We start from the raw sequence: 23,479 nt of genomic DNA on the forward strand, positions 1-23,479 counted from the left end.
TCCATACTTCTCTGTCACTTGAGAAACATCTAAGACATATGAAATCCTAAAGCCAAAGGAAAAGGAGGAGCGGGTAGATGTAGAAACAAATCTTGTTTACTCCTATTGTTTTATGTGTGACCAGTTTGGTGCTCTTCAGTCAATTACCTGTCCTGTGACACTTCCTTCATCCACCCTGTCCCTTAGCCAGTTTCTCATACATATGTCTCCACTCTCATCCACAATATATACTCCCTCTTTGCACATTTCTAGTTTAGTGCTTGTTTTCAGTGTCTATTTTTGCAAACTGCCTTCTCTCTCATCACTGAAGTTAGCTTTTCTCGGAGCATTGTCTTCACCTTCACCTGCCTTCTCTCTTCCCAATGTTTTTAGTTTCCTTTCTCTCCCTGGTCTTCTCAGTCTGCCCCGCAAAGTCACTCCTGCCCTTACTCTCTGCGTGAGAGAGGTTTTAATCCCTGACAACTGACAAGGTTCCCTTCCCTCACATACTCGGAACTCCAAGCATCTCATCTGCTTCTTTCCCCGAGCAGCTGAAATGTTTGTGGACATACCATGCCTTCACACCAGTGTATTCAGTTGGTATCGGAGGCAACCCCACCACTATAAGAAGCATACAATAACAGGGCAGACTCCAGTAATGTAAATATGTTTTGATTTCTTGGTTTTCAGAGTCTCTCCCCACTACTCCATTTCTGATCCTGAAGGGATTTATCCAAGCAGCAAGAATGACTCCTTTGTGGAGTTGGCCTTGCTGCAGCTTTCTGTCAATATTTTATTGCAAATGACTATGTCAGCGCAAAGTTCTGTGAAGCGAGATGTATGTGAAATAGTCTCCGAGCACCACAGAAACTGACTCATGGCTTAGAAGTCGAAACATGCTTCTGAGTAAACTAAAAAGGAGCACCAAATACTGCCTGCTGTGGAAGTTGTGGAAACATTAGTGTTATATTTAAAATAATTAGCATCTCTCCCACCTCTTGAACACAAAGATGCTCAAAATGTCCATCAATAGGATTAAGATACAAAACTAGGAGATAAATGACCTAGTTACAGCTAGCATGCACCAAACTCAAATAAAAACAGATTTTTTGGTCTAAAGCCTGCATCCATCACAGGCAATCATTCAGGGGGCAGAGGCAAAATGTGAGTGGACCACGAACAAAAGTAGGCAGAATGGATGCGACTGTTACCTTTGTACACTAGGTACTCCAGCTGTGCAAAAGTCAGAGGTTTCTACTCTCTCTTTCTTTCTCTATTTCCTCTCTATCCTCCATCCAAGCAAGAGACACCATCAAGAATTCAAGGATGCATTACAGGCAAGATCACTCCAAGTCATTTGCAAGATGGACCATTGAAATCACCATTCTGAAGGTGCAAATAGATTCCCAACACCAGAGCAACTATTAGGTTTTGCAAGGCATTGCAGTGGTACATCCCTGTGATGGCCTGGGAATCCGATTCAGAGGCTGAACTGGAGGAATCCCAGCCTGCACAGGAGTCCCCGCCTCCAGGGCCAGCTGAACTGGGGCAGGGCCTTGATTCTGAAGCGCCTGCACCTGTGCCGGATCCTCAGGAGCAGGAACCAGGTGAATCCACTCTGGCTCCAGAGGTGGTTGAGGACTCAGTGCCTACAGGTGAGTCTCCCCCTGGGCCCAGTAACCCTTCAGCCTCTCCTGAACTGCAGAGGCTCAGGGCAGAGAGGCAAAGGGAACTGGTTTCTCCCAGGAGGAGTGCTCGCCTTAAGGCCAGGAGAGGTGGGTCTCCTGGGGGCCGGGACCGCCCCTGGCCTCAGAGAAGATAAAGGCCAGTCAGCCCGGTTCCAGGTTGCGGGAGCAACGTCGTTGATGAGCTGTTTCGGCCAGCATCCAGTCCTGTTTCCCCCAGAGTTCCTGTCCTTGCCCGGCTTCCCTCTGTGGACCCCGCTTTGCCCGAGGAGGACTGTCTGCCGACCCTCAACTCAGGTCCTGGACCTCGCCCCATGGTAACCTCCCCCCCCCCCCGGACCAGCACAATCCCAGACACAAAGCCCTTCCACCATGAAGGAAGGAAGGAAGGAAGGAGATCCACTGAAAATGTTAGCTGTATAAAGATCCACACAAATGTTTACCACATAGCAGATGTAGAGAATCGTATGTTTTTGGACCAGCTCCTATCAGCCACAGCCAGCATGGAGAGTGGTCAGTGGTGATGGGAGTTGCCCTAAAGCCCTAAACAGCCCTGGCCCTGTATACCTGAAGGAGCATCTCTACCTCCATCATCAAGCCCAGACACTGAGGCCAGCTCTGATGGCCTTCTGGTGGTTCCCTCGCTGGAAGAAGTGAAGTTACAGAGAATTGGGAAGAGGCTTCGTAGTGGAACTCACCCTGTGGAATGCCCTCCCATCAGACGTCAAATAGATAAACAACTATATGACTTTTAGAAGACATCTGTATAGGAATTTCTTTTATGTTTGATCTTTTATTGTGTTTTTCTATTTTCCTGGAAGTCGCCCAGAGTGGCTGGGGCAACGTAAGAGCAATTACAGAAGGGAAGCAAATGATTTACTGGTTACCTGATCCCTCGTTCAAAGTCTATGCTACCTGAAATCCAGTTGTTAACTACACTTCAATCCATTTACACGGCTGGCAACCTAGGAAGCTGTATTATACCAATTCAGACCAATGGGTCCATCCAGGATAGCACAGACTACACTGACTGGTAGTGGCTCAGAAAAGGTTCACTCCCAGCTCTTCCTGGAGCTGCCAGGGATTTGTTTATTCATTTGATTTCTTATGGTCTCTGTAAGGTCCCTGGGCAGCTTGCAACAATTACAGAAACCCCAGGAGCTTCTGCATGCAAGACAGTTGCTCTACCACTGAGCGATGGCCCCTTACCCTAACTGTGAATTAGGGAAGCTTTCTTTAAAATGTGGACAGGGCAAGATTCTCCTCCATCCCTAAATGTGTGGCAACATGGTTCTTATAGCATCATTCTCACGTCACATCAAGGTCTGACCCACGCCAGTCTCTTGAGGGTGAGCTCTTCTTAGAGAGGCATGTGGGTGGTTCTCTATAGAGGGACGTGGGTGGCTTCCTGTCTTCAGAAACAGTGAGTGAAGAAGGGGAGGATAACAGAGCTTCCAGAAATAGCAAACACTTTAATAGGTAGAGCCAGAACTCCTTGTGCTTGAGAAAAAAAGTTAATTCCTAGCTTCAAACACAATGACTCCTATTCTTTACATAACTGCTTCAGCAGGAGGCTGCAAGCCGCCCATTTGGAGAAAGAAAAAGCCGAATTAAAATTAAAATTGAGTAATGGCTTCTGCTTGGCTTGTTAGAACCTTAAATTATGCCCTATGGAGCCTCCCGGCTTCCAGGAGTGAGCTAGCAGATTTACAACATGGAGATCTTTAAAAATGTTTCCCAGGGACAAAGCTGTTCCAGCATCGAGCACTGAAGAGACCCACCTGAGACACCCTGGAGAGGCCTGACAGGGTGAAAAAGATTAGAAAATATCAGAATGGAAACAAGACATGTACAATTTCTGCCCTTCCCCCCTTCCAGTAACTGCTGTATTGAGGGAGAACACAGTAGGTAGAATTTCCCTGCAGTGATACAAAAAGTTTCTGTTCTTAGAAGTTTGGAATTACAGGAACCACCCAACATGCGCATGATCAGCATGTGCACGACCACTGAAATGAGTGCCATTTTTGGCATAGAAAGGGGGCAGGGTAGGGGCAGAACAGGGCAGGACAGATTTGTGTGTCCCATGTATGCGTGTGGCTGCAGGGAATGGAACCCTTGCATAATCTGGGATTCCCCTGCACGCCCAAACCGTGCTTACAGTACCAAACAAGACTAAGATTTCCTGAAGGGCAGGATTGGGGAACCTTCTTCAGCCATGGCAAAAGCAAAGGGCCACGTTTTCTTCTGGGTGACCTTCCAAGGCCACATGCCAGAGGAAGGCAGGACCACAGGCAAAATGTGTGGGGTAGCAAATGCAAATGTTACTTTTGTACAGGAAGCTGATTTCTACACACACTCACACACCCTTCTCTATCCTCCATCCTGACATACAAGAAGCATTGATTGGATTTCATGGACATGTTCCAGACAGACAGAAGCATTTTGTGTATGTGTAACAGGGCCAGTGAGGAGTGTAGCTTGAGGAGAAGGAACGTGGCTGGGGAAGAGTTCAGAAGCCCTGGAGGGTTGCATTCACGCCATTGCCCTAGGTTGGTCTGATAACATGCAGATATATGGAACCATTAGTACTCATGTATCAACATAATTAGTTACTGTATATGAAAACTTGCAGAATGTATGCCTTTTATGCTCACTGAGACAGTTCTTAAATACAGACTCAGGTCCAGAAATTGTTGTCTGAGATTTGATTTTGATTTCCACCTTCCCTCCTTGCCCCTTGTGTGTTGAGGTTGATTTCAGACTGTAAACTTGTGGGGAGGGAGTGTCTTGTCTTGATTTTATGTAAGCCACTCTGGGAGCCTGCTTGGCTGTGTGTGTGCGCGCACATGAGTGTGCAATTTCTTTCTGTGAAGTGGTTTTTTGTTTTTGTTTTTTGTTGTTTTTTGCAATGTTACCACCATTTTTCATCTTTCTCAATGCCTCGGACCTACTATAACACTGTTAGGTGGAAAACGGTAGTCATCTCCAAGTGGACTTCTTTTTTTCTTAGGGTAGGGGTGAGACCAACAATGTAAGGAGAACCTCCCAAATCTGGCAATGGCTCATCAAGTCCATCATCCCGTTCTCACAGTCACCAACCAGCTGCCCTGGTGGGAAGCCCACAATCATGACCAGAGCACAGCAACGCTCGAACCAGTCGTGATTCACAACAACTGGTATTCAGGAGCATACTGCTTCTCATAGTGGATACAGGAAACAGGCACCAAGGCAAATAACCCTTGCTCACCTTGGCCCCTCTGAATTTCCCTAACCCTCTTTTAAAGGCATCCAAGTTTTGGGGTTTGTGATTTCAATAGTTTAACTATGAAGTATGAAGAAGTACTTCATTTTGTCTGTCCTGACACTTTGTACATTCAAATTCATTGGGTGTCTAGTATTTTCAGATTCTCTCTCTCCCTCTCTCAAAAACCACCATAGAAAATATGTGTACAGTGGTACCTTGGGATGCGAACGGGATCCGTTCCGGAGCCCTGTTCGCATCCTGAACAGAATGTAAGATGTGACAGTGTGTCTGCATGTGCAAGGGTCATGTTTCGCTGCTTCTGCGCATGCGCGTGACGTCATTTTGACCATCTGCGCATGCGCAAACGGCAAAACCCAGAAGTAACACACTCCGTTACTTCTGGGTCACCATGGAGTGCAACCCGAAAGCGCTCAACCTGAAGCGTATTTATCTCGAGGCATGACTGTAATCTCTTGAAACACACTAACATATTTGAGTGACTTATGGGATGTCTTTTTGAAGTGACTGCTTTGAGGTTGTGTAGAAAAGTGCTTTTGTTGACAGCTATAAATTGTTGTGCTGATGCCCTGATTTAATAATAAATTCATATATACTTTCTTTGTTTCTTTCATTGCTTCTTTTTCTTATTTCTTATTTCTTATTTAATTCTTTGATCTCCAGCATGCATTTCATTATTTGTGTTTGCAAATGTGATTTCCTATTTAGTTTTGAACCTTTTTAAATTTTGGCGTTGACCTTTACCCATTACCAGTAATGGCTTGAACTATGCTGACTTGTAAGAAGCATTTCTTTGTGTTTTGAAGAAGAAGAAGAATTCACAGAACATATGCTTTGCATGAAGAAGTTTCCAGTTTCAATCTCCAGCATTTCTAGTCTGGGCTGGGAATGTCCCTTGCCTGAAACCCTGGAGAGCCACTGCCAGTCAGCGTGGACAATACTGGGTCAATCAATGGTCAGTATCAGGAAGCTTCCTTTGATCCCTTTAATTCTGGTAGGCAGCCCACACCCCCACTCTCCACTTTAAAGAGTCTTACTCGGATCATCCTTTCCCACCTGTTGCCCCCCCCCCTTTGTTCTCAAGATGCAGATACATGAAAGGACATCCCCTATGCCCACTGATGTATTATGCAAGGCATCCAGCAAGGATGTTCCCTCAACATCAGAAGGAATAGCAGTTGCAGCTACATGATGCAACTCACTGGCTTGCATTCAGTCCTAGGATGTGAGTTCTCTGCCAAAGTACAAGGCAAAAAGCACAAGGCAAAAAAGAGTAAGGGAACAATCTCTTAAAATGTTTCACAAAAGCCTGTGAACAATAGACTTTAAGGAATCCATGCAGCAAGCTTCTGCAAGGTCTCCTTCCTTACAGACTGTACATAAATTGATTTCAGAATCCTACACTCAGGCTGCCTCCCAGTACAGTGGTACCTCGGTTTAAGAACAGCCCTGTTTATGAACTATTAAGTTTATGAACTCCGCAAAACTGGAAGTACAGTGGACGCTCGGGTTGTGAACATGATCCGTGCAGGATCCGTGCAGCGTCTGCAACCCGCACACGCACAGGTTGTGATTTGGCGCTTCTGTGCATGTGCAACCGCCGAAACCTGGAAGTAACCCGTTCCGGTACTTCCAGGTTTTGGAGGTCCGTAACCTGAAAAAACGTAACCTGAAGTGTCTGTAACCCAGGGTATGACTGTAGTGTCCCGGTTTGCAAACTTTACCTCATTCTACAAATGGGAGCCAAATGGTGGAAGGGCACCGGGAGAGGGAGGCCTCATTAAGGAAAGCGCGCCTCAGTTTAAGAGCAGCTTTGGTTTAAGAATGAACTTCCGGAACGGATTAAGTTTGTAAACTGAGGTGCCACTGTACACGCTTGGTTGGCATGTATAATACAGACTATGGAAATGTTGTTATTTCCATGCCCTGCTGAGCTGATTTGCCATCATTTTGCCAACAAGCACCTCCTTTCATCTTCCACTCTTTCATCTGCCCGATCAATGTTAGCAAAAACTCTCATCTTTTAGAAAGTGTGTGCGCAAACACAGAGAGAGAGAGAGAGAGAGAGAGAGAGAGAGAGAGAGAGAGAGAGAGAGAAGAGAGAGTCACCACCTTGTGTTGATCCATTGAAGGTGTAAATCAGGCATAGGCAAACTCGGCTCTCCAGATGTTTTGGGACTACAACTCCCATGATCCCTAGCTAAAAGGACCAGTGGTCAGGGATGATGGGAATTGTAGTTCCAGAACATCTGGAGGGCTGAGTTTGCCTATGTCTGGTGTAAATGAAACAATGCACTGAAAAGTTGTTAGTTTCCACCAGTCATGAAAAGAAAAAAAGTCAGTCAACATCAAGGGTAGTGGCACTGTGGCCAAACGGCTCCTAAAATTGAATGTTGGTTCTCACCAGATGGTTCTCCAGACTTTTCTGTATTTTAGGTGTGCAATCTGCAATAATTGTTTCTGCAGCCTAAGTACTACAAAACCCATGTTGCTGAATACATCTTGAAATACATCTTGAAAGGCCCTCTGACATCACTAGCAACTGGGCTCTGTGACTCTAACAATTTGGACTAGGTGGGGCGGTCCTTCAGAGCCTCTAGTACCTGCTGCGGCAGATTGGTAGTTCTGAGGTTTCTGTCTGGTGAAACCTCTTTCATGCTAACCTAGGTGGGGAGCCCATGTGGCACCTTCCAGATGTAGCTGAACTATAACTCCCATTATCCCTGATTACTGTCCCTTAAATTTAATATATATGTGTGTGCGGGCAGGCGGGTGTGATGATGTGCATAATTTATAGATATGTAATTTTGTAGAAGACAAGACTACAAATAAAATATAACAAACACATGAGATAACCCCCCCCCCCCCGGATTTCAGAGGTAAGTAAAAACATAAAACAAAAGCCACTGATCAGTCTGATTATTGGTGCAGCAATGAAACTGCAAACACATTTACAAAGCTAAGCAAGGTCCAATATGGTTTCAGGGGGTTGAACTAGGTGGCCTTCAGACACCTTCCAATTCTACGAGTCTATGATTCTGTTCTTTCTCTTTTCACAAAGTCCACAGTGTGTAGCACAGAGTTTGCAAGATATTGGTGACTGAGCTCTGATGTCAAGTCTTTTAGCTATTAAGAGCTCCTTAAACTCGCATACCTTGTTTGTGTCTTTGGAGATGCTGTTCCCTCGTTTGTTTATTTAATAAAGTCAAACCAGACTGCATAAAACGTTCTTTTATTGATATCCTCCTGTGTTAAACAGTTTTTGCTTTAGCTTTTCTGATATGGCCAGAAACTAGACTTTCTCGTGGCAAATTTCCACATGGCTTTATTCATGCATTTCCAAAGACACGTGAAGGTCAACGTAGCTACAATTAGCAAGTGGCCAATTAGTTATTTTTCTTTGCAATCTAAAATTTTGCCATTGTCTGTGGTGGCCAGGACAGGTGGTATGAGATCATATTGGCTACTGCTGATCTGGACAATTCATATTGGGATAAGGCTGCAGGTACAAATGGGCTAGCTGTTTATGAATCTGCACTGATTAGCTCATCCCGAGTCTCACCACTCTGTACCAGAGAGCAGGCTCAGTGCCTCTTCTCCTCCCTGTAGTCCGTGTCTGGCTAGCTGAGTGGGGTCATGACAAGGCTGACAAAAGATCCAAAGAAACTACAGCAGTGGTAGCTCAAAGGGGCATGATACAAAAAGCAATAGCTACTGGTCTCCTGACCTGCCCTCCTTTACTCTGGTTCAAAATAGCCTGTATAAGTGAACGAAAGTAGCATGTGTTCCAAAATAGCTTTGCGGCATTGATGCTTCTGGGGCCCTGGATTAATTCCCCTGCAGGGGTGCAATCTAAAGTGCTGGCAGGCTGCATGGCCCTCACTACTTTGTAAAGCTGATAAAGTTCTTCCAAGGGTCACAGAAATGGCAGCAGAGCATGCAGGTTCTCAAATGGATGTCCTGCAAAATGCATGCATATTCATAAGGTCATATGAAGAGCCCTGTTGGATCCCATCAAATGACAACCTAGTGTAGAATCCTTTTTCCCATAATATTCAACCATAAGCTTATCGGAAGCCCATAAGCAGGACATGAGTACAATAGCCCTCTGGGATTCCACAGTGCCTGGGATTTAGATATATTCTGCCTCTCATTAGATACTAGGGGTGTTCACAGCCCCCATGACTTGACTCATATCTGTGTGGGGTTCAAAACACACACAATCTTATCTGTTTGGGTCTCTCTGTGCTGTGTTTCAGCTTCTGAGCTCTTTGTACAGTGAACACCAGAGTTTTCCCAGTTACTGTAATGGAGAATATAAAAATGGCTATGACTTTCCTGCCTTTTTCACCAAAGAGGATGAAATCTATGGGTATATGAGCCCTTGCAGAGTGAATTGAGCCCTGCCAAATTGCAGACAAATAGCTTCAGGGGCTTTTTGTGGTAAAAATAAAAGGGATATACTTTCTTCCATAATAAAGGAGAGAATAGGTGTGTCTTTATTACCTTAAAATAATTAAATGGTTGAATGAAGTTTATTATTACTTGCATATTTTTATTTATATATATAGGCCTCTGATAGCTTTGTAGTATGAGGCCGTCTAGAATGCTGCCTGCAGAATTCTGAATAGTTCTATTGGCTTTGTTTTGGCAAACCAACATGGCATGTTTGGGTTTTTTTATTATTATCTAGAGCTCTTCAGTGCTCTGCAAGCAACTTTTTGCACAGCTTCACTCCTTGCAAAGCTCATAGAGAGAAATAGAGATAAATGGTAAGCCCACAACTTACGTGCATTTAAATTGGGGAATGGAAGGGGGCGGGCATCTGGAAAAAAAGACTTTGGCAATCCCACCCACTATTGAACCCAATGTGTTTTGACCATATGTGATATTGGCTTTAGGCCTGATCCCAGGAACATAATCCCCACATAAATTGTGGGCTTACTGTATTGGAAAACAGTAAGAGCTGAAACAAAACTTTGTGGGGCCCAATTTGCGATGGGTGGGTATTGACACTGTGCTTCAGTGCAGGATTGTGGGAGACTCTGAATCACCCCATCAACTTGTCATTCAGCCCACATGTGAGACAAATGGGGCAGAGTACTAGACCCAATTCTTAAAGCCATGTATTTAAGATTGTTATATCCTGTTTTAAAGTCATCCAAGACAGTGTTCATGACTATGACCACATTCTTTGGATTCGGAATCGAAAGGTTCTGAATGATAAGCAGTGAGTTTTAATGAGGTACATGCTTTATCCATATGTTGGGGGGGGGAGGTTAAATGGTGTGGGGTTTTTTCAAGACAGGTAGTCCCCATGGAAATGGGAATCAACGGACATGCAGGCACAGGCAAAGGGGCATGAAGTACATCAAGACTGAGCCATCTATCCCCATGGATCAGTTACACCTTTAGAACAAGTAATCCAAGTGTGAAGGGATTCAGAAGTATCCCTGGTCTGAGAAACTTACCTGCAAATCCAGTTTGGGCAGAAATGCCAATTAGAAAGCATTTTTCCCCCTCTTGCTTTGAGCCTTCTCACTCTAGCAAAGCTGGTGGCTTGTACTTTATGTACGTCACGTAATGCCAACAACACCATTTTATCTCTGAGGGCTTCCAGTGTAAATGACATGATTTTAACACACTGTGTCCATGTTCCCTCACAACAAGGCACTCCAGGGAAATCACAACTAAACAAGGTACACTGTGGCAATTAGTGACTGGATGTGGCAGTTGGGAGGGGGTGAAACAGCTTCTTCATTTCAAACCTACTGAGAACAGCTTAAAGGAAAGAGTGACTCACAAAATGGAAAGTAAAATTTAAAAAAAGAAACACAACCAATAAGCTTAAACTGATTAGAAATTAGGTGTGATTTATGAGAAAATGCATCATATGTGTGAGACAATGAATGCATTTGGGCAATTATATGCTGGCTTCTCAAACTGAGATAGAACAATGGCTTTTTTTGTCCATGCATACAGCCCATTTTCTCCTCTCTTTTGCAGCATGAACATGCAGACCACAAACCTCTGATTCATCTTTGTTTCCCATTTTTCAGAAAAAGGAAACTATAGCCAGCAACTTCAGAATAAGGCACTATGACTTGGTGATGGCTGAAGCAAGGCAGAACCATGGCTTGAAGATGTTTGAAGATCCTGCCTTGTTCCAAATATGGTAGCTATAGTTTCCCTGTTTGGAAACTGCAGTTAACTAGAGGCTTCTGTTCAGAGTCATGGTGATGTCCACCGCCAAAGAAAGGCCCAAGCAGGATGAAAATAGCAGGCCCTGGATTACGGAAAAGAGGGGATAAAACGCAAGGAGATTTTAGGACCTTGTACAAGGACTGAGGCAGCCTTGCAAGGGCTGTCAGAAGCCATACAGTTGACACGTTAATTTAAAATGGGCATGGAGTCATAGAATTGTAAAGTAGCACAGGACCTGAAAGGTAATCTAGCCCAACTCCCTGCAATGCAGGGATCAAATCAATGTCTAAGCAGTGTCATGGAGCAACTGACAGAGCTTTGTGGTTTGGTCTAGGCTCTAGGGAATCAAGATGGAAGTGGGGTGTCCATGAAAACAGACAGTTTCCATGTTCTCACGTTCTCACAGTGGCCAACCAGAAGCCTATGGGGAGACCCAGGGGGATAGCATGGGTGCTGCTAACGGGGCCGTGGGCCTGGGCATGGATTTTTGAGGGGACGTGAAGCAGGCACCCTAGCAGGGGCTCCCACAATGCCTGGCCTGGTGTTCCTCTCCCGGCCTCAGAGGAAGCGGGATGGAGTAGGGTCACGACAACAGCAGGGCTGGGTAGCTAATGCTACACGGCTGGGTAGCCACAATACTATCATTGCTGTATTAATAACCTGCCCTTCATCCTAAGAACCCTGGGCAATTTACAATATTAAAACACATATCATATTGGTGTACAAGACACACACACACACACACACACACACACAAAAACCACATTTAAAAAATCACCTGTAAAACAATTTTTTAAAAAAATCCCAAAATGGCACTACAGTGGTACCTCAGGTTACATACGCTTCAGGTTACAGACTCCACTAACCCAGAAATAATGCTTCAGGTTAAGAACTTTGCTTCAGGATGAGAATAGAAATCGTGCTCCGGCGGCGCGGCAGCAGCAGGAGGCCCCATTAGCTAAAGTGGTGCTTCAGGTTAAGAGCAGTTTCGGGTTAAGTACGGACCTCCAGAACAAATTAAGTACTTAACCCGAGGTACCACTGTACTTTCAATATTTGCAGATGAAGCACAAGAACTTAGGAACAGAGACTTAATTCTGCATCTTGTAACTGCAGCACATTTTGCTGTTGCTAGGCGCTGGAGGAGACTGAACATATATGAAGTCAGATATGCTTATGTTTGGGATTTAATTTTGATGGAAAAGTTGACAGAAAAGTACAAAAAAAGAAGACAACACAATCATCTGCAAAGACGTGTTCTACTTCCACTTCATCTACAAACTACACAAAACACAAGGAAACCTGTGAAACAACACTTTTTAAGTCATCAGCTATTGAAGTAAGATTATATTTTATTTAATACTAATACAACTGGATGTAGCTGGGGTTGTTACGGTGGGGACAGGAGGGGACTTTAATTGAATGTATGCTTTTTCCTGTATTCAATATATATAACGTAGAATAACAATTAATAAAATTATTTAAAGTGAAGTGCCTGCTGAATTTCTGATGGAAAGCCAGGAAACCCACCACTCCCTGCTCTCCATTTATTACTTTATACCCCACCTGCACAGGTTTTCCTCACTTACCAGACTTTGGGAAGAGAGCGAGAGTTCTGACAGTGTCCCACAGTGGCGTAGCGTGGGGGGTGCAGGGGGGGCCAGCCGCACTGGGCGCAACATTGGGGGGGCGCGCGCTCGCACTCGCAGCTCTCTGCCCCTACCTGGCTCACTCACTCTCTCTCACTGCAGTGCTGGCTGTCCGAATCCGATCCGAGCTGCCGGGTTGCCGCCCACTGTGGAGGGGGAAGGTGCCAGGCGTGCGTTGCAGTGCAGAGCGGAGAGAGAGCGAGGGAGGGAGGGACTATCTGGGGGAGGGACAGTGCAGCGGCCACCCAGCGCAGCGCTGAGCGTGGGAGAGAACTACACCCGACCAGCCCAGGCAGCAGCAAGAAGAAGCTGGCAGCGGTGGCAGGTTAGGGGCTAGGGGCTAGGGGCGCAAATTATTTGCCTTGCCCTGGGTTAGGGGGCGCAAATTTCTTGCCTTGCCCCGGGTGCTGACAACCCACGCTACGCTGCTGGTGTCCCAGAGCCATTGTGTCAGCTTCCCAAGGCCAAGTAAGCATGGCAGCACCTTCTTTAACAGACTTTTGGAAGGAGGCGTGACAGCACTAGAATCCTCCTAGAGGCCAGTAAGGAAGGCACCTTCTCGCTTACCAGGGTCTGGGAACGTCTGGGAAGGCCCCAGGGTCTCAGGGTCCCCCTTGCAACCAGCAGTGGTGGTTTCAGGGGCTCCTGACTTTGCAAGGTTTTGCCTTTGCATGTGGACCTCACATAAGTGGCAGGTACACTGTGACTGATTTGGCAAAATGCCCAGAGAACCAATCTTATGCAGTATCCATCAAATGTGGTGGTGGTGGTAGTAAGAATAGGTCTTTGTTCTGATCCAGCTGGGCTGTTTCTAACGTCGTGTGGCAAGCATTCATTTTCCACCCATAAAAATCATTTACACCTCTTTCCAGTCATATTTGTAACTCACAAAACATGTCAATTTAGTGCATGAACATCCGTCATAAATATGGGAAAGTATGACATAACTGTTTTCTGATATTAATAAATGTATTCCATTTACCCACAAAAATGTCTTTCTTATTTTCCTTCCCCCCCCCTTTTTTTGATCAATGTACCATGAAATGGCACATTTTTACTGTGAAATAAGCAATTTTTAACCATGGAGGGGGGAACCTTTAAAGAAATAATTATAACTAAACCAACCCTAACAGTTATTTAGTCAGCCAATTATAAGAGGAAATAATCTTTCCAGATGGAGCCCACAAATGTTTGCTTCATCTATATTTAGAGTTATGTAGCCTCTGTGCATGTTGTTGATTTTTTAATTTTTTTCATTTATTTATAATAAAAATTCCTACTCTGCAATTTCCTCTCGAAATGAAGATGTCCATTACCATCTTTGTACGTGACCGGCAAGGGGAATATTCACGTTCACTTCCACAATGCAGTCAACTGCAGAGCTTGCTATCACTAAGATTCCACAACTTCCACCTTCTAGAACGTTGGGTCCAGTTCTGGGTGCCTCCTTTTAAGAAAAATACATGGACAAACTAGGGCATGTTCAGAGGTGGACAACCAGGACGAGGAGAGGCTAGAAACTAAGTCCTAGGAGGTTTGGTTTAAAAAAACTGGGTGTGTTAAAACAAGAGGAAAGATTAAGAGGAGACATAGCAATCCTGCCATTTCAGTGTAATTTTCTGGAGGGCAGGGTTATCCCCATGTAGAAGAGCCTAATAAGCGCTTGCTAGATCAGGTCAAAGGCCCATCTTGTCCAGGACTTTGTTCTCAGTGGCCAACTAGATGCCTAGGGGAAGTTCACAAGCAGGACCTGAGTGCAACAGCACTCTCCTCACCAGCAATTCCCAACAACTCCCTGCCTACTGAGATCAAGCAGGTGCCTTCAATGTACTCTTTTTGGCACTTGCTAAAAACCTTCTTGTTTAGACAAGCCTACCCAGACGCAGGTGGTGCTGTGGGTTAAACCACTGAGCCTCTTGGGCTTGCTGATCAGAAGGTCGGCGGTTCGAATCCTCGCGACAGGGTGAGCTCCCATTGCTTAGTCCCTGCTCCTGCCAACCTAGCAGTTCGAAAGCACATCACAGTGCAAGTAGATAAATAGGTACCACTCTGGTGGGAAGGTAAACGGCGTTTCTGTGTGCTGCTCTGGTTCGCCAGAAGCGGCTTAGTCATGCTGGCCACATGACCCAGAAGCTGTACGCTGGCTCCCTCAGCCAATAAAGCGAGATAAGCGCCGCAACCCCAGAGTCGTCCGCGACTGGACCTAATGGTCAGGGGTCCCTTTACCCTTTACCTTCACCATTTACCCAGATGCTAAGAAACTGAGGTGATTTTGATCAGTTTTACTATTCTTAACATTCGCATGTTTGAAAGTACATTTGCAATTTTTCCCTTTATTTTACCGTTTTATCTTTTGTAAACCTTTTCTTTAAAAAATGATCAAGCAGTGTATAAATTTTATGAAATAAATAAAATAAACAAGCAGCGCCATTCTGCCTCCAGCAATACTGATAACTTTATATTCTATGAATTTGTTGAATCCTCTTTTAAATCCCTTCAATTTGAGGGTTGTTACTACATTCTGGGAGCAAATTCTACAATTCACTTATATGCTTTGTCAAAATTGTAGGAGAATCTGAAGCCAAAATCGCAAATGCACGGTTGCTAGAGAATTACAGACAGGGGACTGTCTGATGTTATATCCTCTAAACCTTTATAGCAGAAGGAGGAAAAATAGAAAACTTAATCATCTTCCTGTCACAGCTAGGCCTGGGCAATATATCAACATATCACCCAGGACCAGTACGAGGAGCACACTGTGATGACAGTTTCACTCAGTGGTATATCATGGGTGAAACTTCCTTCTGAGTCCCTCTTCTACCAGTGCCAAGAGCGAATCAAGATGTAGCCGGGTGCTGGAGGCAAGGGGACTCAGAAGGCAGTGGTTCCACCAGCGATATACCGCTAAGTGAAGCCACCATCATCTGTCCTCATATTGGCAGAAGGAGAAACAAGCTACATCGGTGAGGTGTTGATATAGTTTGTTCCTCCCTCTGCCTCTTTAGACTGCTTGACCGAGGGGCGCACCATTGCCCTCACCTCAGCCAAGCAGTTTTACAGAGCCCTCAACCTGCCACCAGCTTGCACGAACCAGCGCTGGGGTGGGGGCTCCGTTGAGGTGCTCCTCCTCCCTGGTTGAGAGAGCCCTGGCTGCTCAGCTGGGGAGGCGTGGGCTCTGTCACACTTCTCCCTTGAGCCTTGCTTCAGCCTTGCCAGGGGGGTCGGGCTTAGGCAGGCGGTGCACCAACAGCTTCAGGCCACCCTGCCTTGTGGACTTCACCCTGGGAGGGTGGGCTGCGTCTTTCTACCCAGGGTGAATGACCATCCCAGGAGGAAAGAGCCAGCGCACCTGCATGGACAAAGGAAATGCTTGGCCTGTCTTCAGGGAGTGGGGTGGGGTGAGGTTGCTCACACCACCACCACCACCACCACCACCCCTGAGCCAGCAAAAGCAGAGGGAGCCTCAGGAAGGAACCCCGCCATCCCTGCCACTCATGTAAAACTATTGAGAAAACTTTACTTTTGAGACTTTCTGTTGAAACCTTTGCATAACCATTGTGCTACCGACCTTTGACGCCTATCTTGAACACATGGCTTAACGTTCTGCGCCACTAGTCTGTTACATTGTATTTATGAATTCTAATAGATTTATTTCTACCTTTTGAATGATATCATTATTTTATTACATATGCTTTAACAGTTATTAGCCTACGTGTTGTGTCTATATTTCTGTGATTGGTTCTCATTGCAACACAGGGGTTTGTTTTTGGCACTCGTGTGCGAGTGGCAAGGACACCAGGGCTCACTCAGCTGGGGACAGGAGTTTTTCCACACACACACACACACACACACACACACCCCAGCCCTCAAGGCACTGGGGTGAAAGTGCCTCAGCTCTGGCGGTGAGAGCTGAGGCACTTTCACCCCAGTGCCTTACTGGCAGGGGCTGATGCAGTTTCTTTCAACATTGTGGTTTATCGCCAAACTGCAATGTTTGGTTGGTGATAAATCATGATGTTGCAAACCCAAAATCATCCAGCCCTCATCACAGAACACGCTCCTTACCTTTAATGGGTTAGGTTGCCTGTAGGGTCTTCTCCACAGAGTTACACACCATTTTGAACTGGACAATGGTCTTTTGTAACTTTAAGAACTATTGCCTCACTGATTCGCATCAGTGTAGCTCCTTAATCCTGGCAGGACTTGTATGTGAGTAAACTTTACTTTTTTCTTGTTTACAAGTGATTTCTTTGTTAAAAGGGAAAGAGAGAAGGGAGATGATCCACGTCTACCTAAGCATCTTTGAATATCATAGTTGTTCGAGGTTATACAACCTTGTCTCTAAAAGCTTCTAAAGGTAAGCTATGCACAGATGGTGATTTTAAAAACTGCTGAATTAGGTATTTGCATTCTTACAAAAGTAAGAATCTCTTGTATTATGGGGGGGGGGACTTTTTCCCATACACTGTCTCCACACAATGAATAATTTTAAACACTTCTTTCATGCCCCTCTTACCTGCCTTTTCTCTAAACTAAAAAGCTTCAAATTCTTTCCATTATGAAGGAATCCAATACACAGAGAAAGAATTGCAGGGAGGGGGATCGTAATTCAGACCCCACATCACAGGCATAAAAAATATTTCATACCACCCAAAACAGCATGGAATTAACACCAACTCCCGTGAATGTAACATGCCTTCTGAAAGCAATCCTCTTCCATTCTCCGTGTCTGACACAAGGTTCAAGACCCCCAAGTTCTCCATAAAATATCACATTATAAACCAATGAATAGAAAGTGATTCTATAGCCTTATTTGCCTTGTCCATTGATATATTTTGACCTCGGGTTGCTTGGCTATTTATTTATTTACTTGCTTAGATAGCTTACTTATTTACTTATTTGACCACTTACACCTAGCAAAGTTTGAGGTGGCTTCCAATTTATATCTCAACAAAATTAAAGCCAACCCTAACAATAAAAGTAAACAATCAGCAGTAAATGGGGTGAGAAGAGTATCATAAAGCAAAATCATAAAGGAGTTTAATAAAAAACCAAAACAGCAATAGCAGACTAAAAGCACATCACCAGAGGCTCTGGTTTAACTCACACCCATCCACCCTGGGAGACTTTATTAAAGCAAGTTTTTTGGGGGGGGGGGGCTCTCTTTGCACAAAAGACCTCTCTCCTGTCCTTGCCAACCACTTCTACGGCCAAGCAGTTTTTCCAGCTGATCCAAGAGAAATCTGCCATCCTGAATTTGATCTAATTCTCTCCTTTAGGGCAGCAGAGCACATAGAACCACAGAATTGTGGGGTTAGAATGAACCCCATGGTTCATCTATTCCAACCCCCTGCGGTGCAGATGTCTTTGCCCTCTTCCATAGAGGTGTTCAGATGCTACAAGTGTACAGTCCATGTATCCATGTACACAGATAGCCGAGATACACGCTTCTAATCCACATGTATCCTTCAATGAATATACAGTTTATGAATCTGTACACAATAGCTGAGCTGTGCAAATCAACAAGTGTCCACTCTTTCACATGTGTAGAGAATAGCTGTAAATGTTTCCCCTTTCCCTTATTCCAAATAGGATTCCTCGCAAGAAAAGGGGAAAATTGACAGCTATGGTGTAGAGACAGCTTGTTCCTGTGTTCAGTGCAACACACAAACAAGCCTCATGTGACAGTCCTTCAAGAATAGTGAGCGTGGCGGGGGATGGAACTCTCACTTCTCACAACTGGGAAGCTACAGCCCTATCAATGCAGCTAAAGACTGCATTAGCCATTTTTGCAGCTGCCATGCTGCCAGTCATATCCCGCAATTCTGAGCTCCTTTTCACAAGCCAGGCATCACCCGTCCTCTAGTTTGCAGCTGCCTATCATCCATGTAGCACTCAAAAGACATCAAAGGGAAGCTATTGGTTTAATGGAAAGCACCCCCAAACAAAACATTCCTCCTTACCTGTATATTTTATACCGGGTTGTAAATCCCTGACGATGTCTTTCCACAAAGGATAAGTAGCTCCGCGAGTGGTGGAAGGGCCCTCTGTCTGAAATAAGCCAATCAAATTCCTTGGAGACATGTTGGTTGGTCACAGCGGGTTGCTGGTGGGAGGGCTGTACTGTTATATGGTCCCATATAAAGAGGAAGTAGAGGAACTCAGCAAGCCTCCAGTTCATGCTTTTCTGTCTGCCTTTTTCCTCTCATTCTTGCTCCATTCTGTGGAGTCCTGTGTAGGGAGGGGAAAGAGGGAGTAGAGGAAAGGTGGGTAGGGAAGAAAGGAAAGAGAAAAACAGGGGCAAAGAAGAGCGGTTTCAGTGCTTGTTTTTAAATTACCAATAGGATATTTGCCTACAGTTTCCACTTGCGTTCATCCAAAAGTATTCAGGAACTCACACCCAAACACTTTCCATTGCTGATTTCATTTCATTTTGCCTTCTATATATGCTAGCCTGACTGTGCTCAGTGGAAAACAAAGAGAAAGTTTGTGCTTTCAGCTAAAGGTGTTTCGTAAAGACAGATTGAGAGTTTCATAAAAATGCATAATTGTCCTTATAACAGCACATCAGTAGTGGGGAAACGAACCTCAAAAGCTACAGCAAATGGAATGGCAGACTGTGTGTGACATGAGGCCTTGATGTTCATGCATGTGCACTGATGTACATCTGATCTTCAAGGCACAATGTCTCTGTCTCTTCCTTGGAGACTGCATTCTTGTGCATAATAACTCAGTATGTTCAAGGGGTTAAAAGGTAAAGGGACCCCTGACTGTTAGGTCCAGTCGTGACCGACTCTGGGGTTGCGGCGCTCATCTCGCTTTACTGGCTGAGGGAGCCGGCGTACAGCTTCCGGGTCATGTAGCCAGCATGACTAAGCCACTTCTGGCGAACCAGAGCAGCGCACGGAAACGCTGTTTACCTTCCCACCGGAACGGTACCTATTTATCTACTTGCACTTTGACGTGCTTTCGAACTGCTAGGTGGGCAGGAGCAGGGACCAAGCAATGGGAGCTCACCCCGTTGCGGGGATTCGAACTGCCAACCTTCTGATCGGCATGTCCTAGGCCTTGTGGTTTAACCCACAGTGCCACCTGCGTCCCATTCAAGGGGTTACTCCCCAGAAAAGTGTTCTCCAAAGTGTTCTCTACAAGACTGCCTTACCCCACATGACTGGATCAACCAGTGAAATTGCTACTACTACAGGTGCCACATAATGCCAGTTCCGCATTGGTAAGAACCTGATTGTTTAGTGTGGCAGTGACTACAACTTTGGAACTCCTTGCCTATTGAGATCAAGAAGCCACCTTCAGTGTTCTCTTTTTGCTGCCTGCTAAAAGCATTCTTCTTTAAACAAGCCTACCCAGATGCTTAGAAAGTTGAGGTGATTTTAATCCTTTTCAGTAATTTAACTTCCTTATGTTTTAAAGTAGGGTTGTGAATTTTTTTGTTTTACTTTTTTTCTTTTCTTTTTTATAATCAAGCAGTATATCATTTTTATGAAATAAATAAACAAACTCTGGGTCCCAGGATGTAGTTGGACTGCACGTCCCATCATCCCAGGCAGCTTAGCCAATGGTCAGGGGTGATGGGAGTGGTGGTACAACAAAATATGCAGTGGCTAGGCTACCTAAATGCCAGGTGTTCTCTCTGTTGTCCAGTAAGGGCATTAAGATCAACAAATAGGCCCTAGTTAGCCTTACAGAGGCATGATGCTTATCAGCTTCTTCACTGGTAATGCGGGTGTTGCAGAATGTGCTCCTTGCTGAAATGTGAGAGGCCCCCATCCTCACTGCCATTCGTCTTGCCCTGCTTACACACAAGCAGTTTCTTGACCTCTTAACACAAGAATTTTGTTTTAATTGCACAGCAGCTTTAATGGGATCGTTTTGTTGCTCATTTCAACACTGGTGGTTTGCATTTTAATGTTTTAATCATAGAATTGTAGAGTTGGAAGGGACACTGAGGATCATCTAATCTAGGAGTCACCAACCTAAGGCCCATGGGCTAGAAGCGGCCCACAGAGGTCGTTTGACCAGCCCACGTCACCCCTGAACCAAGCCACCTGCTCTCACGCTGCACTAAACCGGCGCAGCGCAATGCAGGGACTCACTTCTGCGGTGCCGAGAATTGCATCTGCGCATGTGTAATGGTGGGATCTCCATGGGACCGATCCAGCCCAGGCAAGATAAACCTTGCCGACCCCTGATCTAATCCAACCCCTCTGCAATGCAGCACCCATTACTTAAGCATCTAAAACTTAGGCATCTGCTTAAAAAACCTCCAATGACAGAGAGTCCACCACCTTCCTAGGGACTCCGTTCCACCGTCAAACAGCTCTTACTGTCAGAAAGATCTTCCTGAGAGTTCAAAAAATAGAATCATAGAGTTGTTAGGGTACACCAAGGGTCATCTAGTCCAACCCCTACAATGGTGGAATCTCAGCTAAAGCATCCATGACTGATGGCCATCCAACCTCTGCTTTGAAACCTCCAAAGAAGGAGAGTCCACAACCACTCGTGGGAGTCTCTTCCACTGCCAAACAGCTCTTAATGTCAGAAAGTTTTTCCGTATATTTAGTCGGAATCTCCTTTCATGTAACTTGAAACCATTGGTTTCAGTCCTACCCTCCAAAGCATGAGAAAACAAGCTCGTTCCCTCTTCCACGTGACAGCCCTTCAGGTTTCTGAAACTGGTCGTCGTATCTCCTTTCAGTCTCCTCTTTTTCAGGCTAAACATACCCGGCTCCCTCAACCGCTCCTCAAAATGTTTTGTTCGAGACCCTTGATCATCTTGGTCACCCTCCCCTGCACACGTTCCAGCTTCTCAATATCCTTCCTAAATTGTGGCACCCAGATTTGGACACAGTACTCCAGGTGTGGTTTGACCAAGAGAGAATAGAGTGGTCCTAAGAAGTGGACATTATACTTAAGTTGATGCAGCCTAGAATTGTTAGCTATTGACTTACATTAAACTTCTTTTCACAAGCCAGGTTCCCGAATCTTCTGGGGGGTTGTTTTATTCCTTGCATTATAATTATGTTGTATTTTTCATTCTGTGTTTTAACAATGTTGTGCAACTGTTGCTTTTTTCTGTTTAGAAAGTAGGTATCAAGCAATAATATACTTTACTTCTACTACCACCAGTGCTTTTATTCAAGAAAATAGGTGCCAGAACTCACCATGAAGTTGTTACGGTAAGTCAGCAGGTAACTTGAGCCAGATTCCAATGCCCCTGGTTATTTTACCCTGCAAGTAAAACAAACGTGCCCCCACCTCTCTCATTTTCTTAGATTCAGGCGGATGGCTAGGACAGCTTGGAAGGGCCCTTGCACAATCGTGTGTGTGAATGCAACAGTAGATGCTTAGCTGGAAAGCTTAAAGCCCACCATTACTACACAGGAGAAAGACTGAAGAAACACAAATTAGCCCTGCCCCAGTGATGGCTAGGAGTGGCTAGCTGCTAGGTGGAGTCATAGACCTTTAAAAAAGTGTAGACTTGCACATGCTGCCCAGATTCTGTTACGAATTGAAATGTTTGATTTGGGCTTCTGAGAAGTACATAAAGGCAAGAAGGGGGCAGGGGGAGCACCAGCCTACAACAGCACCCACCTGAAAGGTGCTCGAACTGCACTCCAATGCACTCTGACTGAAAAAAGCACCAACTACCACTATGAATAATATTAGTAATAATGGCAGTTCTTTTACAAAAATATCTGAGGGCACAGGTTGGGGAAGCCTGTACTACAGCAGTATTCTTTAACTTTGGGTTGCAGCACATCTCTCGCACTCTCTCTATAGTTTTAGATGGTTAGTTAAAATGCATCTTTTTTGGCAATGTTTAGAAGAGAGACTTGATTGAGGCTACTAGTAATTTTCCTCTACTGCTTTGTTATGTGTTCTTTATAGGATTCTGTTATGAATTTTATGTGATCACTTTAAGAGACTTGAAGAATCAAAGTGGTGACTTCCAAAGTTGACAAGAAATGATATCAGAAAGTATATAGAAACTGTCAGAGGCACATGAATCTAATGAAATGTCCAAGGTTTTATGATTAGAATGAGCATAGAACTCAGAATCATTCTGAAGGGAGTGGGCATGCTAACTGTAAGCTAGCCCTGCACTGAGCAATTAAGAAACAAAATGCAATTAAGCATCGTCAGAAGTAATTAAGTAAATAAGTTGAGTAATTAAGCTTGTGATTTGTGGGCTATATCACCTGCACAAATGGATTTTTGTCATAAAATGACTATAATAGAGAATGGGACTTGGAGGGAGGGAGAAGATGAAGATGAGGTTACTCCTCATCTTCAAAAAGGGGGGGGGGGAGAGAAGACCCAGGTAACTACCAACTGGTAAGCTTGAAACGTTACCAGGAAACAGATAATACCTAGAACAGATAATTCAACAGTTGGTCTGTGAGAATTTAGAAAAGGATTCTGTGATTACTAAGAGCCAGAATGGGTTTCTCAAAAATAAGTCATGCCAGAAGAATCTCATTTCTTTTTTTGATGAAGTTATAAGCTTGGTGGATCAGAGGAATGCTGTGTATCTTGATCAGTAAGGCTTTTGACAAAGTCCCCCATGATATTCTTGTAAGGAAGCTGGTAAAATGTGGGTTGGACGAGGTAACTGTTAGGTGGATTTGTAGCTGGTTGACTGACTGAACCCAAAGAGTACTCATTAACGGTTCCTCGTCATC

General features: G+C 44.8%; 1 protein-coding gene across 2 annotated transcripts in view; it reads right to left on the reverse strand.

The window, feature by feature from the left end:
* Positions 1–23,479, reverse strand: part of BRINP1 (BMP/retinoic acid inducible neural specific 1) — a 111,337-nt gene that overhangs the window by 53,525 nt on the left and 34,333 nt on the right. For both annotated transcript variants that reach the window (XM_081847573.1, XM_081847574.1), the window contains exon 2: positions 18,743–19,010. In XM_081847573.1, coding sequence (XP_081703699.1) covers positions 18,743–18,960 — 218 coding nt within the window. In that variant the 5' untranslated portion in view covers positions 18,961–19,010. The remainder of the gene's footprint in view (positions 1–18,742; positions 19,011–23,479) is intronic.

This window comes from Podarcis erhardii (assembly GCF_964252035.2).
Source record: "Podarcis erhardii genome assembly, chromosome: Z".
In the NCBI taxonomy this organism is placed as follows: Eukaryota; Metazoa; Chordata; class Lepidosauria; order Squamata; family Lacertidae; genus Podarcis; species Podarcis erhardii.